Source organism: Haliotis rufescens, unplaced genomic scaffold (genome assembly GCF_023055435.1).
Source record: "Haliotis rufescens isolate VD_foot unplaced genomic scaffold, xgHalRufe1.0.p SCAF_1, whole genome shotgun sequence".
In the NCBI taxonomy this organism is placed as follows: Eukaryota; Metazoa; Mollusca; class Gastropoda; order Lepetellida; family Haliotidae; genus Haliotis; species Haliotis rufescens.
Window position 1 is genome coordinate 15,219,085 of NW_025963779.1, and position 18,494 is coordinate 15,237,578.

General features: G+C 38.1%; 1 protein-coding gene across 1 annotated transcript in view; it reads right to left on the minus strand.

Annotated features, from left to right (window-relative positions):
- LOC124149049 (cullin-associated NEDD8-dissociated protein 1-like) overlaps positions 1–18,494 on the minus strand; it is a 38,290-nt gene that overhangs the window by 16,816 nt on the left and 2,980 nt on the right. Inside the window, exons 3-15 of the mRNA XM_046520399.2 lie at positions 14,182–14,294; positions 11,869–11,969; positions 11,204–11,270; positions 9,519–9,617; positions 8,639–8,765; positions 7,760–7,922; positions 7,199–7,302; positions 5,875–6,029; positions 5,030–5,138; positions 4,689–4,874; positions 3,631–3,742; positions 2,433–2,526; positions 1,525–1,642 (exon numbers count right to left, since the gene is read on the minus strand). Of these exons, the coding sequence (XP_046376355.1) occupies positions 1,525–1,642; positions 2,433–2,526; positions 3,631–3,742; positions 4,689–4,874; positions 5,030–5,138; positions 5,875–6,029; positions 7,199–7,302; positions 7,760–7,922; positions 8,639–8,765; positions 9,519–9,617; positions 11,204–11,270; positions 11,869–11,969; positions 14,182–14,294 (1,548 nt within the window). The remainder of the gene's footprint in view (positions 1–1,524; positions 1,643–2,432; positions 2,527–3,630; positions 3,743–4,688; positions 4,875–5,029; positions 5,139–5,874; positions 6,030–7,198; positions 7,303–7,759; positions 7,923–8,638; positions 8,766–9,518; positions 9,618–11,203; positions 11,271–11,868; positions 11,970–14,181; positions 14,295–18,494) is intronic.

The following is an 18,494-nucleotide window of genomic DNA, read 5'->3' on the forward strand; positions in this document are numbered from 1 at the left end:
ACAGTACGTTAAGTATCATGATACTATGTGTGCGATACAGTTGATATTCTCTCTTTTTGCAGGTGAATCACAACCGTGAATCATTTGTTCATAAATTTCAAAAATTAAGAATGGGATATTGTAGGGCAGAAATCATATGGCCAGAGGCACTGTGAATGTTATGCTCTTTTTAGCTAACCAGGAAATACTAGAAAATCTGCGTAAGCTGGTGGTTGAACAGTTACTGTTAATATTAACATGTTTTTTCACCAATAACTTGTAATGTAATGTATCAGGATACAGGGGTTTTAAATCGATGTATTGTTTTGTGGGCCTCTTATCACAGTATCATTAAACCATAAGTAATTAATGACAAAGATCATGACCAGTTATATCAGTGTGTAAAATTTAATTTCTCTAACTTAAATAGTTTGTAAATTTTTTTGTCCCTTTGAGAAGCGGGTGGACGGTAGGACAGAGGGACAAACTCTGTTCCTATAACCCCATCCCACTTCGTGGTGGGGGATAACATGGGAAAACATCAAGATTGTTACAGACTCAGTTTGTGTGAATCTATTGGTAGGATTTGACACAAATGCATCAGTCCTGAAGACGATTCAGTGTTAATTTTCCACCATAAAAACATGTCTGGCCACACAGACACAACCATGTCAAGAACTGGTGAGTTGACACATATAGTATTTACAGTATGGTCCCGAACACCTAAACTATCTAAAATTTCAAAATTATTCTTGCAACCAAATCAACTTCGATTCATTAATTGTATATAACTTGTAAACAATAAATGTGTACGATACAGTGGGGTCACAATATGTTACGTATCCTGATACTATGTTTGCGATACAGTTGATATTCTCTCTTTTTGCAGGTGAATCACAACCCTGAATCATTTGTTCATAAATTTCAGAAATTAAGAATGGGATATTGTAGGGCAGAAATCATATGGCTAGAGGCACTGTGAATGTTATGCTCTTTTTAGCTAACCAGGAAATACTAGAAAATATGCGTAAGCTGGTGGTTGAACAGTTAGTGTTATTTTTAACATGTTTTTTTCACCAATAACTTGTAATGTAATGTATCAGGATACAGGGGTTGTAAATCGATGTATTGTATTGTGGGCCTCTTATCGCAGTATCATTAAACCATAAGTAATAAATGACAAAAATTACTCTTATTTTCACACATAACATGAACAACTTGGAGGTCAAGGCCAGCGATAACCACATTATCAACAGTGGTTGTCATAGTATTAAACATGTTCTAGACGTCACCATGTTACCACAGAGTGAAAACTGACCATCTAGTTGTTGCTTAAAGCTGCAGTCAGCAATGTTCTAGCTCTATCACAGAGAATTGTTCACACAATCAAGCAAGCCACTGAGTCCGACAAACTTTCATTTAGCTGCCTGAACCAGAAAGAACAGGTTACTGGGAATTCTACCTTGGATATTGCAAGGGGACAAAAGAGGAATAGTTTTAACCCATTCTTAATAGATTTAAGAGCCCCATATGTCATCAACTCACATGCACGAAATGGCTCTCTCCTTTACTTCCTGGTCTATGTCAGCAGCCTTGAGCCTCTTCAGTGTGCAACCATAGAGGTCCTTAACATAAGGCTTGTAGTCAAATGACACCTGGGTTTCTGAAACAAAGACATTTTCAGATACATATCATTGGTGAGGGCTGGCCTTGCCACATTTTAAACAAGTTAGACAAGTTGTTTTACTCTTAATACACTTGCAAGTTTGGGACCGGTGTTCACTTTACAACAGAAGCAGCACCCACATCCACCTTTTCTTGAATATTCCAAAAGTTGTCCATCAGAAAAATGGATCACAAACTACTTGGGCTATACAAAATCTGGAGACTGCTGATCTCACAAATATCTATATTCAGCTTTGATCCCTAAAGCCGTCAAACTCAGTCAAAAGATCAAAGCAACCTAATGTGTTTGTTGTGTGATGTAACACTCAGGATTATTCCAGTTATATGACGACTGCCTGTTATGATCACATTTGGACCACACAATCCAGTAATTGTTGTTGATGGTTTGTTTAACGCCGCACTCAGCAATATTCAAGCTATATGACGGCGGTCTGTAAATAATCTGGACCAGACAATCCAGTGATTAATACCATGAGCATCGATCCATGCAATTGGGATCGATGACATGCATCTACCAAGTCAGCAAGTCTGACCACCCGATCCTGTTAGTCGCCTCGTACGACAAGCATAGTCACCTTTTACAGCAAGCATGGGTTGCTGAAGACCAATTCTAATACAGAATCCCCACATGGTGCATACCCATGGGACTGGTTAATGAAAGAAAAAGTTGTTTTTCCCCGCTGATTATGAGCAAGTCTAGACCAACATGAATGTTTTCCTAGGAAGTTACTGCATCATAACATCATTGTAAATAATAGGAATCATACCTAGTGGCCGGAGGACCTTGACCAGCTGCTGGGTGACCAGAAGAGCCTCTGAGGTGATCTTGTAGAAGGGGTCTCCGACAGCATGAACTATCGGCTGGAACAAAAACAGTTGTCATGACTTTTGTCACAATAGGAAAGTGTTATATAAAATGAAATTTGCCTCAAAATCTCATTTTCAAAGGGGTGTTTGGCATCAACTATTTATGCAGGGAAGGGGTTTGTTTGTTTGTTTGTTTGTTTGTTGTTTAACGCCGCACTCAGCAATATTCCAGCTATATGACGGCGGTCTGTAAATTAATCGAGTCTGGACCAGACAATCCAGTGATTGACATCACGAGCATGGATCCACGCAATTGGGATCGATGACATGTATCAACCAAGTCAGTGAGCCTGACCACCCGATTCCGTTAGTCGCCTTTAACGACAAGCATAGTCGCCTTTTATGGCAAATATGGGTTGCTGAAGACCTATTCTACCCCAGAAGGAAGGAGTTGGTAATTTTTTATTTACTCAATTCATCAAGAAAATAAGTCTCTTTCATTGTGACAAACAAAAGATCAGAAAAGAATGCCCTGAAAGAATGTGCATACATAATAAGATTGTGTGTGATGGTATATGTTTAGCAGTGATTAACATTGTTGGCATGGGAACCACCCTCAAGATATTTCAAAGGGCTGGAAACACGAGTGGAAAGTTGTCAATGTTGAAGGTTGAAATATTCCAGTCCTTTATATAATCAGCTGGTAATCAAATCTGGGCCAGGCAGACTAGTGGATGATAGTTTGAGTACCATCAGTGTAACATGACATACTGTAAGTCATGATTCTTATTGTAACTGGCTCTTACAAGCATGAGATATTGGGGGCCTGTTCCATCCCCAAAACACCAAAAATGACACACATATACAGTAAGCATGGCAAGTTAAGTGAGGATGGGTTTGACCCAGTGTTTTGTTGTTTAACGCTTCACTCAGCAATATTCCAGCTATGACGGCAGCCTGTAAATAATCGAGTCTGGGCCAGGCAACCCAGTGATTGATATTATGAGCAACAATACACACCATAAGTGTATGATGACAGCAACCAACTGATTCAAAGAGCCTGACCATCCTATCCATTAAGTCGCCTCTTACGACCAGCATAGTTTCCTTGAGACCTATTCCCAGACTCCCACAAAGTTTATCCAAGCATATACTAACCGGCACAACAACTCGGATGTGTGGGTGGAACACTGCCGGTGGGTGGTGAAGCAGGATGGTGTTCAGGAAAGACAGAGTATCAATCTTCATGTTGGAACTTGTGTTCTTGTCACTAAGAATAGAAGTTCAAATATTCTCAATGTCAAAGAAACAAACTTTTGCTGGGATACAATTACTTGAAAAAGGGATTCCTAAAAGGATTGTGGTATATCAGCGCCTCTGTAGCCCAGTGGTTCACACACAAGGCTACAGACACCGAGGTTTCAAGTTTGATCCACTGAAACATAACGAAGACACACAATTTGTGAAGTAGATTGTGTTCAAATGCAAAATATATCTCTGGCAAGGGACATTTTATGCAAAATCCCTGGGCCAGAAGTACTTTCTTTGGAATATCCCTATGCCAGAAGAACTTTCCTTATAAACCTACTGGCTGTTTGTGTAACTCGATATGGAGTTTTTGAAATTGTGGTAACACCTGGTAGGAGGTATTACAACGATTGTAACACCTCGCAGGAGGTATTACAATGATTGTAACACCTCGCAGGAGGGCTTACAATCATTGTAAACCCTTCATAGAACCAAAACAACAAACAGCCTACGAGACGCACGTGCAGGTTTCGTGCCATTACGAGACGAGTTCATGACTGCAGGCGATATTTCATCTCCTATACAGGTTATATATTTGAGAGTTTTTATTACAGTTATTTTATTAAAAACTTCTATGCGATGAGTCGGTTTATAAGTTGGACAAACCATGTCTCCTTGAGATTACTAGAGATTGTAAACCTTCAGGTGAGGGAGACATGGTTTTTCCTACACATAGAATATCCCTGGGCCAGAAGTACTTTTTTCAGAACAACCCTGGCCCAGAAGTACTTTCTTTAGAATAACCTTGGTCCAGAAGTACTTTCTTCAGAATAACCTTGGTCCAGAAGTACAGTGCAGAGGTATATTCTGCAGCGAGTCCCTGCTGAGAAGTTATTCAATGAAATGAAGGCCCCCTTAAAAACAAAATCATGGTGTCACTGGAGGTTTATATGAAAGGTTCCACCTACCCGAGTGAATACTGAATGCCAGGGATTAAAGCTGTGAGGTGGTCTGTGAGAGCCCCAGGGAGAACCAGCACCAGCTCTGTGAGGAGGCTGAAGCAACCCTGGCGAGTCTTGATACTCTTCTCTTTTAACTGTTTGTGGATAGCTTTGATAACATCTGGAACCTGAGTCTGTAGCATAGTCAGTGGGCTGGAAAACAACACCTATTTATTAGGATGATCAAATATATATAGTTCAATACCACTGGATTATTTTTGCATTTTAGTCATTTCAAGGTAAGGTGCAAGTAGAATGAAGTAACTTTTACACATTACTTTCAGATAAAGAATAAGAGTTATTCTTACCCATCTTCCTGTTCCATAGAGTCTGGGTTGGCGGAGGCCTGAGGGCGAGTCTGGCGTAATAGTGTAACGTAGGCATGGAAGATGTCAGCCTTCACATTCTCTTCTCTCTCTGTAACAGGTCCAGATTATCATTACGTACAGTCAAGTCCCGTTACGTGGGTGTTTGCATATGATTATGCTGCATTAACAAATAACGAATATAAACAAAACTAAGAAGTATCAAAGTTTGTGATTGAATTTATCAGACAACACGATGGATAATGATATATGTTTGTTGCAGTAAAATAATTAAAAAAGGAAATATGCATATCATGTTTTGTTATACCGTTAAAATATATTTTCTAATCATGCAACCTCGAAAAGCTTAACACTGTATTCCAAACTCTATGAATACAGGCTGTATGACTGATCCAAAATACTTCTGAAAGCGTAGTCTGGAATGGAAGTCGCCAGCTTGAAATTAGTGCCGCAAAGCACAAGAAACCTGTTTTCTTAATGGCTAATGTTGACTTTTCCTGTTAGTCATTTCATTGGTTGGTCAAAGTTCTCAAAAGGTCGTTCAGATGCGACAGGTAATGGGATGTCCTCTGCAGTATTTCCGCTCTACCACACTGGTATGCGAGTGATCTATCCCTAAAAAAAATAGCATGGTTGACAGCATGATCCTTCCATTTAGGTACAATGAAACACTATCAGCCAGGTCACACAACCTATCCTCATTAGATGACTCTTGGACATGAATGGGGTCCTGTGTACCTCTTCTCTACCAGAGTCTCAATGGGAGTCAACACATTGAAATACTCCTATTTTGTTACATACTAAACAAGGCTGTGACAATAATGCACCTTTAAATCTGAGTATGAGGGCTGGGGACACAGTTTTGTAGAAGTCGATCAACATCTCATGTCGAGTGCCCATGATGGCATCAAGACATTTTGCAGCTGCCCTGCGCACCTTCCAACTCATGTCATCATCATCACTGTATTCCTCCTCTGAACCTCTGAAAGAAGATGCAGCAGTGAAACTAGAGAAGTGTTTGCATGACATGCAAAAACAGAACCCGCCCCATTCCCTCTTTTCTTCAAAGACCCAAAGTGTGCCCTCTAACTACCTTAATAACAGAGTTATATGCACCTCCAGCGAAAGGGGCCAAAAGCTGGTCCAATTTGGAAAGAGAAAGTCTAACAAAATTATAAGCACTTCCAAGATTTCCACTTTAATGACATCACTTCGAGTTTGGGAAAACCCATGACTAATGCAAGACAACTGCAAAACAGAGTCCCATGAAAGCAATATGTTTTTTCCTATTTTGCTCGATTATTTCTAGTTGAAAACATGGTTGCTTGCTATTACAAAGATTTAATACAACGACAGAGTGAGTTTGGTTTTACGCCACTTTTAGCAATATTCCAGCAATATCACGGCGGGGGACACCAGAAATGGGCTTCACACATTGTACCCATGACAACGACAGGGGGTTGGTTCAGTACACAGAGAATTAGACCTTACGAGTGATCATTCCAGTGACCTTTACAAACGACATTCAATGAAGGTAGCTCAAACCCTCACCAATTTAATGCCCTACATTTCATGGACCTCTAATATCAGTGACAAGTAAGGATTATCCAGCACATAAGCCAGACATATTGTCCCATTGTGGAAGTGAACATAACAATGAAACAACAGCTTGTCATTGAAAGTAGGTTATAGTGACGTACCACAAACATTATTTGTCTCCTTATCACTTGTCATAACCAAATAGTCAAATGAAATAACATTACATACAAAAGACCATAAAAATATCTGCAGCAAGTTGACAGTTTAGTGAGAATGGTAAACATACTTTATAAATGACCTTCATGGGGACCTTGACCTCACACTAAGGTCACTCATTACCCTTTTCTGATCTGGGCACCACCCTAAGAATGACATCTACCAAGTTCATTTGACCTACAGTAAATCCTTCTTGAGCTATTGTTTATTAAACAAACATTTCTTCAAACTATGACATTGACGATGACCTTGACATGACAGGTCAATGTGTCAAAAAGAATTCCCAGTGCGAATAAGGAGATAGAAAAGGTAGGAGATCCCTGGGATGTCCGCGTGCCACATGCCAACATTAAGTCTGACTATTTTCATGAGACACAAAGAAACACTTCAACTTACTCTTCATCCTCTTCTTCAGCTTCAGTGTCCATGGCTTCTTCATCATCATCATCATAGTTGTAGTTGGGATCATGGCAGATATACTGCAGGCAGATTGTGATGATCTGGGGATTGATAAATGTAAACATTGTGTCATTATACTTTGGACCAATGTCGGATTCAAATATTCACCACAAACTGATAACTTGAATAGTCACTGTTAATCCATTTACAAAGTTGCTTCCCTTATGCATGCCAAAAACCTACTGAAGTGGGTTTAAATCCTCATCACCCTAATAATGCTGCTAATTTTCTTCAGCCCCATACATGTCTTAGCAGGTTTAACAAAATGGTAAAAGTCTGCATCCTGTTTGGCTTCCCCCAACATGAAGCTGACACACCATGATATAACTGAAATACTGTTAAAAAGTGGTGTTAAACCCAACTCACTGATCATAACAATGTTTCTAACACTGGTAATTGTACACTACAAACAGTCATACATGAAAACAAACTCTAAATTGGTTAAATAAATAGTTTCAAGTTCAAATGTTACTGGTTATGTATTTGGAAAAGAAATACCTCTGTGATAAATGGTGACACTTCTTTTGGGCACCTTCTCACAAAGGACTCAAATGCCTGTAAACAATATTCTCTCAGTTCATCATCATCTTCTTTACAGAACCTCACAATCAGAGGAATAATCTTCTCAAGATGCTCTCCAAACCTGTGGCCAGCTTGTCGACTGGAAGTTCAAATGATGAAAATATTGATGACAAAACAAAAGTAGAAAGTGGGATTCCTCCATAAAAGTCTTACTGGTATTTGGTACATGACCTAACAGCCGCATTAAAATAACAAACAAATTATCATAAAATTCAATCATGCAATATCAGTGGCTTGGCCGAGAAACGGAGAACTACATCATTTTGATATTAAGTACATCAACACAGGTCAATTAAAGTAGCAAAACTGTGAGGCTTGCTAAAGTTCTATGCTATTATAGACAAGGGGTGATATAGTTGATATCAAAGAGGGTGAGATTTTATTTTTTATCCAATGTCATCAAGCTTTAATAATGAGTAAGAAATGTCTTGCCATACAAGTATCTCCTAACAATATTGGTGAGACAAAGTCTAATAATCACAGGTAAATGAGGAAACGTTTGTCAATCATGTCAATCATGTCAGTGACAAAACAAGATCAGCTCAAAACATGTCTCTTTGCTCTATTTTCAGGACATTTTAATGCAACCGGTAATGTATGGACTATCATGAGTTGGACAGGACAAAATTATACTACAATCTGGCTTTGGAATAGTGAGTTAAGTTGCGCACAGAATAAGGATTTAAATAACTGATTTGAGTCGGCATGCATTACTTGATCCACCCCTAACAAGTGCCTAAATATACAAATTACTGGTATATGAGGCTAGGACACTAATAGTTTTGTTTGACTTGCCTGATGGCTCCAATACACTGTATGTATGTTCTGGTGGTGGAAGTGGAGGTGTTCTTGGACAGCTCGGTGAGGAGGAACTCGATCAGCTCCAGGAACAGCTGGTTATTACAACTCATTACCAGATGACCTGCAAAGAAGAAAACTACACGTAAACTCTACCAACAAGAAAAGAACAGTCAGTGTGCCATCTTGGGGTTGGTCATTTAACCCTCCCAACTTCTAAAATGGGTAACATGTATTTTCAATTGAGTAATCAATCATACCAAAGTCAAACATCATAACAAACTTCATCTTCAGTAACAGACCAATCAGATAGACCTACAGAATGCCAAGATCAAATCTATTTCTGTTAACTAGGTTTATCATGTCATAAATATAAACGGGTGAGAATGGAATTCGTAGTCACTAAAATTTGCAGAAATTTGCGGATCCGCGGAAGATTCTCATCCTTGTATATATTTATGCTCATTTTTAACTCATTGGCAAGTAGTACAGAACCTGTGTACAAAGTGATGCCCAGAAAATTAAAACAGCATCAACATGGTCGGCAACATCTTCCCGAAGCAAGCGTGTCCATAAGCCTACATCAAAGTCTAGTAATCACCATAGCCCTTTCAAGGCTTTTCTGTGCCAATATTGATAGTCCTATCAGAGAACATTTACAAAATCAAAATCAAGATCAAGGTTCCAAAAAAATGGCTGCTGCTTGTCATCGCATGTCAAATTTGCAATTTGAAATTATTCCAACAATTAAGACAAGAAATATTTTTGAAAAAGTTTCAAATTTTCAATTGTCAATCAATTTGCCCCAGTAAATCTTGCCTTGTATGTATTTAAGAGCAAACTTCATTATATCTTAACTTAAGAAAGCCAGTTGTACCTATAGCAATGATGGCTCGCTTCCTGACTGCCAGTCGAGGGCTTGACAGCTGCGGCAGCAAGGCTTGCAGTATGGAGCTGTGGAATGTCACCAGCAACCCTGCAATGTAGTTGTAGATAATGGAACATGAAGACAAGAATGAAGGCAAAGTGATAAACACAACTTGATAACATCATATACTCATTACTGCAGACACTATGGCGAAACCGCATTATCGGTGGTTCGAGAAGGGAGCTAACTCCGTTTGCCTAATCGAAAGTTCGAGGTGGGCCCACATTCGAAACTAAACGCACTTCTTGTTGAGAACATATACTACGTAAACAAACCCGCATAACGAACTCATAATTTGTCTATTTAAAATAAGTATTATGACTTATAATTGGATTAAAATGTACAAATCAGATGGCAATACAGCAGAACTCACTTCTACGAACATCGCCAACTAGGTCGTGGGGTTATTAATATTCATGAGTTATTCCTTTTATGGAACAAGTTCTCGGAAACGTCTGAGGCTTGTATCATGTCCGAGATCAATTCAAGTGTAGACATATGTTCAGGCTTATATCGCCACCAACACTTATGATTAGATTGGTGTGTTATACTGGAAAAGGTAGAATGAGTGGTATTGCCTCTGTAATTTTAATTTGAAGTAGATTTAAGTTTCTTGCTTGGTAGCTATTTTTGTAAAACTAGTGTGGTCAGCTATGACGCAGTTATTCAAACTTCAAAGACTTTTGTGCCTTTTATGGAATTAATGTCACACGAAATGATTTATAAAGATATTTCCCATCAATATTACAAAATATGAATAATATAAAATGTCACATAATGACAAACGTGAGCCCAATAGCCTAAATGACTTCGTCAACCTCATGAAACCCAGCGATTTAAAAATGTGGGCCCACCTGTTTCGATCACTATAAGACGGGAACAATGTGGGCCCACATTTTAGAAAATGGTTATAAGTAAGCAAAGCTAATGAAGCTAGCGATTTTTTAATGTGGTCCCTCATTTTGCAATCACTATGACGGAAGAACGTCTACCCACTAGGCGATATACAAATGTGGGCCCACTTGTTTCGATCACCATATATGACGGGAACAATGTGGGCCCACATTTGAGAAAATGATTATCAATATTTAAGTAGAATTTCGCGATTAATAAATGTGGTCCCTCCTGTTGCAATCAATATGACGGAAGAACGTATGCCCACATTTAGGGATTGATTATCAGAACTAACGAAACAACCTAACGAAGCTAGGCGAAATACAAATGTGGGCCCACTTGTTTCGATCACCATAGATGACGGGAAAAATGTGGGCCCACATTTTAGAAAGTGGTTATCACCACTAAACCAATCTTAGAAGATGTACTGATGGAAACATAAATATATAATGCATTCAAACATTTAATTACCTTACGTTTTACCTCAGGGATAAGCTGGGCATTTAATAGCTGGACCAACAACGTGCAGCGTGGGTGACGCCATTTCTCGCAAATACGAAAACAACGGAGATAGCTCCCGTTTGAAATTAGAGTGACCTCCCTTTCCCAATATGAACCACTGATAATGCGGTTTCGCCGACACTATTGACTAAGATATTTTATGTCAAATATATTATTGCAGTTAAATCAGGGTAAATAGTGTTTTCAAACACTTTCTTATGAAACATGAAATTACCAACCTCCAAATCGACTAAGTAGATCTCCAAGTATGTCTAGGGCTTCTAGCTGTACAGAAACATCTTCTTGCTGTAAGAAGACATAATAATTTATTCACACCTCAAGCAGTTGACCATAACCAACTGATGCAAATTTGTCATTACAATATCAAAAGATTATTAATGGTTATAAATTCAGTTTGTGCCAAAAATGTTCAAGTTTGGTAGTCAGAACATGGCTCTTGTCAGCATTTTTCCTTTTATTTTAGTCTTATCGTATGGACTATTTAATTGCTGCCATTACTAGACCAAACTGAAATCTATTGGACTCTGGCTTCGAACTCATGGTTAAAGTTGCGGACAGGAAATTAATCAATATTTCATAAGTCCATAAAAACTATCTGTTACTGAGCTGCCATCTACTCAGCGGTAAAAGTGATAGTCCACAAGGAAATGTCACCAGTCCTTCGGAATTGTACTAGTCTCAGACTAGTGGGCTCTTTGAAGCCTGTAAGACTGTTCATGTGACAAAACTTTACTAAACACGGTAAAGGATAATGAGAGAAGATACATCTATCACAACAAACAATGTGAAAGTCAATAGAAACAAGACTGAAGGCTAATTTCTTAATGTCACTAGTCATATTAACAGCTTCACAAAGTAAAAATCAGCTTGTAAAATCACTTACTTTGGCAATAGCACTTGTTAATCTACTGGTGATTTTCTTGCAAATACTGGCTGCCAACGCTGTCGATGATGGTGGCAGTTCACTGATCACAGTCTTAAGTCCTGTGGTAAATTGTTATAGTTACAGTGATCGCTCGCTATTGCGCTCTTCGATAAAGCGCTACTTCGGTTATTACGCGCGGTAACGCATGGCTCCCAAAATTTATGTACACTATTATTACTGAGAGTTTTACACAGACATAATTGTATTGTTGTTCGTTGTTCATTTGCACATAACGCTTCTCATTGCATAATCAACCGTTTATCGCTGAATGGAGTTCTAATAATCTGTTTGAAAACATCCGCGGCAAGTCCCGGAAATACGATTGTTCAACTAGTTAACTTTTCACACTATACATCCTTTGATCTTAGAAGCGCATGCATGCAATAAAAGAGAACCACAAGCGAAGTTTATATTCTTAATTAGTGGGCAATCCAATTTAAGGCTAAACTGTCACACACATGTAGTTGCTGTCACAACACGGCGGTCATTCATTTCGTAATCGCGCTTTCGTAACATCGCCTGTTTTTCCCCGTAGTTATAACAAGCGATTTCATTGGATTAAAATTTGTTTCTAATGACGCTTTCTTGCCGAAATCTGCTACAAGTTTCGTGATTGGTCAATTTTGAGCACGTGACCTCAGGCAGCCAATCAAGCTGTGATACCAAGCTCGTGTTTGATAAATTTCAGAAGTTAGCGAAAGATTTTTTGTTAAATCGTGTTATTCTGAACGTTTTAAGCAGGAAATCACGATATATATTAAAAATATGGAACTTCGCGAATGTATCGTGCTAGGTTACGAGCTGTGACAAAGATTTTTCATGCATATATTTTTGCATTAATCGTTGTGTCCGAGCCGAGAATTCAAGGCGACGAAAGCCGAGATATCATTTGACTTACATTACACGCGATCGCACGAAACGATGGAAATAATAACTTAGATGTAAGTTTGATTACTTTTAGTTGATTTTATTTATCACTTTGTATAATATATTTAAAGATTTGCTTAAAATAGTCTTTATTTTGCTCTTTGACATGTTCGATGCGGACCCGTTGTCGAAATGTGTGTCCGAGAATTTTATTTTCAATAACATCGCGGGAAATAGTGAATAATTTTTTAATTTATTGATAAAAAATGATAAATTAGGATGGAATACGTATTTCAGACATTGTGAAATATGACAGATTTAATAAATGAATGATATTACAGGTAGATCTAGGTCCATAAAAATATATACTATTTTGACGTGACGTGAGATAAACACATAGGCCTATTGATGATTTGAGATTTCCCGAGCGCGCTCCCCCGCCTCGGCCTCGGTTAAACGGCTCATCGTCTATAACGCCCACCAATTATTTGGACCCCATTGGTAGCGCAATAGCGAGCGATCACTGTACTTCAATCATGTCAATGACTATACATGACATAAAAACTTACAACTGTACAAACCCTAATAGGTAAAGTGCTGATATATAGAGAATCTCACCCGAGTGTCTTTTGATATCAAATTTTTCAATACAAGTTTTTCTGCTTTTATCAACGATTCTTGATATACCCCGGTATTTGATATCAAAAGACACAAGGGTAAGATTCTATTTATCATCCAACATCCTTCTTCCAACTTTTTCAGTTTAGATCATAATATCCAACATTCTAATAGGCATCACATTACATTTTACTAGATAGTGAATGCTCTAGGTTGCCATTGTTATTTTTATACTGTTACTATGTTGCCATCTATTCTACCTTAATGTTCACTGTGTTCACTTCTATTTTCATGATTGTCATTATTCCAAATCTAGACAAACCTAGAAACATAATTGGGGGGGGGGGGGGAACAGGGATTCGAACCCACAATCATAGGTTTCTGGCGTGTCCAAGGACACAACTTTGCATAGACAATCGCAGTGCCTTAGACGACTGGGCCACCGAGAGCTCGCATTAATTATCTTGTGGTAGAATGCAGCTAAACATACTGTGTTTTCCATGTAGAGCTTGGTTACCTATTACAGTAAACTACGTTTAACGAACACACTTATAACGAACTAACAGATATAGTGAACTGGCCTTTTTGCCCCTGCCATTTGCTGTATATATGCTGTATATATGCTGTATATATGCTGTATATATGCCTATAATGAACTACGATTATAATGAACTAAAATTAGTGGTCCCTTTGAGTTTGCCATAACCTTAGTTTACTGGACATGAAAACAGAGATGTTTATCTCCTTAACAAATCTGACTTCTTTGTTCTTTTATCAGTTGCATACCTATGCTTGAGATGTCCCTGAGCTGCTCCTTGTCAGACAGCATGTTGCTGCACAGTGTGTCCACGATGGTCTCCACCTGAAACTCCTTCACTTTGTTCACAAGGGGACCAAGACTGGAATAGAACAAGAAACTGTCATCTACCCACTGTCAAAGATACGGATAGAACAGTAGTTTTTTAAGTGTGCAATAGTGCACTCATATAGATGTTCGGGTGTGCTCTTTGGAATTAAAACGTGACAACTTGAAGACAAGTTTTATCCATCTTTGAAAGCAGTGAATGTCATTTCAACATCAGCCAGATAATAAGCAGCTATATTTGATGGTTGTCTGTTGTTCAACGCCACACTAAGCAATATTCAAGACACATGTTTGCGGCTTATAAATAACTGTGTCTTGACCAGTCAATCCAGTCATGTCCAAACATCAATTGCACTTGTTATCAGAACAGAAATATCACATAGATCTTACATACACAACGAATATCACATATACATTAACACAATTCAATAAGTGCAAATCATTCCAACATCCAATTTTCCACCTCTCCTACCACTTGCAATTATGCTTCTAACAAAATGGTGGTGCTCCGTCAAGGCGATCTGATTAAGTTTATTGAAAAAAGTTTTCACAGGCACCCAGGCCAGTGCATGTGGACTTTAGCACAACACTTCAGTTTGTTGATTAAAAACCTGAAAAGATTTGGAAAATGTCTGTCAATTCCAAGTTGAAGGTACACATGATTTGCAAATGAACCAAAATTTTTATGGTAGTCGCCATGTTGTTAACGAACAGGATGTTAATTTCGTAATGTGATTTTGATTCAACTATGAATAGACTCCATAGTCCAGCCAAAAAATAACTCAGAAATTCCAGCCTTGCTCGGCAATGGTTGAAACGGGACTTTTGTAATCAGTTAACTCCCTTCAATCTAGGAAGAAGTCAAACATCCACTCTCTTGGACTTGCAGTGGATATTTTAAAATTATTATGTGTATAAAACCCTGAAACACAGCTGAATTACTTCCTGATCTTCCTAATTATGTGTTATGCATATCTGCTGTGGGGGCCATGTCATGTGTACGATCTTATTTTTTTATGCATTTCATATTAATCTGTGCCAATGCAGGGAACGTGGCAGGACAATGAATGCAAAGACTACACCATATCCATGCCTTAAGCATGCTTATAACAGTACACAATCATTACCCCGGCAAATAGATTAGTTTGAACTCAAATTACATCAACAGTTACCTGAGCACCATACTACTCAAACTGCCTGTTAGGTTCTGGAAGTGTTCACACTGACTTCACCAAATCATGTATAGGGATTTGCCTGGAAATTTTTACCTATGAGAGAAAATCTCCCCTGGCCCAAAAGCAATGAGATTTTTTGTTGTGTGATGAGATTTTGCTAATTTTCAGAGATATTTCATCTTCACAGTGGGGAAACCGTATTTGATTTTTGGTACTTGGGACTCAAATAATGTTGCAAGTAACATTACTCGATTATTTAGATATATCCTCAGATATCCTTTTTTCGTACATTAATTATTCCACTGCAAATACAACTTACAAGTACAGGGTATTTAAAAATATTAGCAGAAGTATAAACCAAATATTCATTGTCTACTTTAGGAGAAATTACACTAATATTTATGTATTTCTGTTCATTGTCGACTTGATGGGGAATTATTCGCGAGGACAATTATAGATTGTTTAGGAGGCATGTTTACCACCATCAGCTGTTCATTTCATTGGCATGCAGGAGACAACAATCTGCAGTTATCAAATTTCGACAATGTGTGTTCAGATCATAATTCAATATATTCAGAGTGATGACATGAAATAGCGACTGTTGTAAATGGTATTACAGTTTGTAGGCAAAAAATATATTATTTACATTCCAGTACTTTCTTCAATTTCGCTGTCTTACTTCCGTCTGAAGTGTGTACCATATCAGAGGCTGGGTCTCTGACTGTATCAAATGAAATCTTACCAATATGGACTTTTCAATTAATTAGAAGTGACAGTTCATTATACAATGACTATTGCTCCAGATTCACCCTCTTGTTTAATTTGCAACAATTAAGTCATTTATTTGCACAGAAGGCGGCGTGTTTGCCATATGCAGCAGCTGGAAAATGTTTATGAGTCACCGGAAGTTGAAAAGACAGTTGACATTAACATGTAAACCTAGCTGCATGGGAGAACTTGGGCACATTTTCAAGCCTAGCATGCCTTGTAAGACACCACCACGATTTTAGTTTTTATAACTCGATTTAGTGAGGAGCACGACCGAAGCCCAAGAAACTAAGCATCAAGTGTCAGACTGTTGGGCATGTTCACCCTTCCACTTAGGGCGTCACTGGAAATTTTAGGTATACATCAACTCAAAAGCATCACCATATATTGATTGAAAATAAAATTAATGATTCTGTATGTGTAAAGATAAACATTATCTATGTTCACCTGCAATTATTCATTTGATGATAAATATAACAAGGCTGATCCCTTTAGCGTGTTTATTGTTAAAATTGATTTCCATATTTAAATGGTTTCACCTTTTATTTAACTGACACAGTGCATATATCATATATATTTCAAATAAAAACATTAATATATACTAATATATCTACAATATTTGGACTTCAGAACAATCAGATTTCAAAAGGTACATCATGTGTGAATTCAAATGCATTCTTCATGATGTTTTTCAAGTGCAAGTAATGAAATTTGCCACTGGTTGCTAAGGCAAGTTTATGACACTGTTTTCACAGTTCACGGTAAATTTTGAAAATCGTCATGCCAAGATTCAACGACAATGCAGGAAATAAAACTATTTGTAGTGTTGAAGCTGGTGAATCACAAGCATCAGTGGTAAGGCATGTCAATAACGCTCACTAATCTCTCTGCCACTGAAGCAAGTTATAGGGATTTATCTAGGATTCTAAACAAAGTGCCAATGGCGGGCAAATTGGGGCAAAAACATTATTTTGTTCAAAATTGGGATTATTTAAAAAGTTTTTAATGTTCCTAAATTCGGAGGTACTTAACATTGCATTCAGTGCGATAATGTAAAACTGAGCATTAATGGCTCTTCCACTTTATTGGCCCTTTTGTCAGTGATATACAAGTTACCTCTACAAAGCCATAACTATAACTACAGAACATGAATTGGGAAATTATTAATTCCAATTTGGGAATTCTTACTGACATTAGCTGCAGACTTTGGGCTAAATATCAGCATTTGAGCAGATCTAGATAAATCACAGTGCTAGCAGGAATGTTTACACTCAAGACACTAGTTATTACTGATAAAGTTGAAGGAATGATTTTGGATGATAAATAAAATATTGTCTTGAGTCTTCCAAGCTCAAATGTATCAAGACTTGTTGATAAAGTAAATATATGCTATTTGTAGCTTTTATCAACTCTTTATCTTTATATATTTAATAGCTGAAGACACTCAGGTCAGATTCTCAATATATCAGATGTTGCATACAAGAGATTTGGTGGAGGAGCCATTTCTCATTGGCTTCGAACAGATCTTGTTCATATCCAGGGCAACTTAACAGGTGTGCGTTATCTTGACGAGATCTTACATTCTCGCATTGCCCAAAATCTGCATGCTCCAGGTGCCATTTGTCAGCATGACAATGCTTGTGTGTACACAGCATGAGTGTACAAAATGTTTGAGAGATCAGAACATAAATGTACTGCCCAGGCCTCCAGAAATCACTGAATCTCAACCGAATTAAGTTTTCTGGGATGGGCTAGGCTGGTGATTACATCAAACAGGGCCACAGCATCTGCAGCAATAACACCGCGCTCTTCAGGAAGAATGGGTTGCCCTTCTACAATGGGTTGCCCTTCCTCAGGCTTCTTGGTTTCAAGTGCATGGGTGCCGGGCCAATAGTGGACAGAGTGGGCTTCATGACTGCTGTATTCAAGATTGACTTAAATTGTCTTCTCTCTCTTAAAAGACTTCTCTGTTAATGTTTGTGAAACTTTGTTTCACTCTTTAATGTTCATAATATACACATCCCACATATTGTGGCAGATTTTTCTTGGTTCCTTCACCATTACATCTTTGAAACTTGAAATGATCCCAAACTTGACCTCCCCTCCCCCAACTTCTACACAGGAGACAAGATGAACAGTACGTCATGTGTAAAGCAGAGCTCCAGATAAGCTCCTTATCTGTGTAAAATACTATTTTAATAGGTAGACACCTATTTTATAGGTACACACCTATTTCCTAAACAATCTTCTGAAAACCATAACAAAAACAAGAGATTCTTCATTGGTTTTAA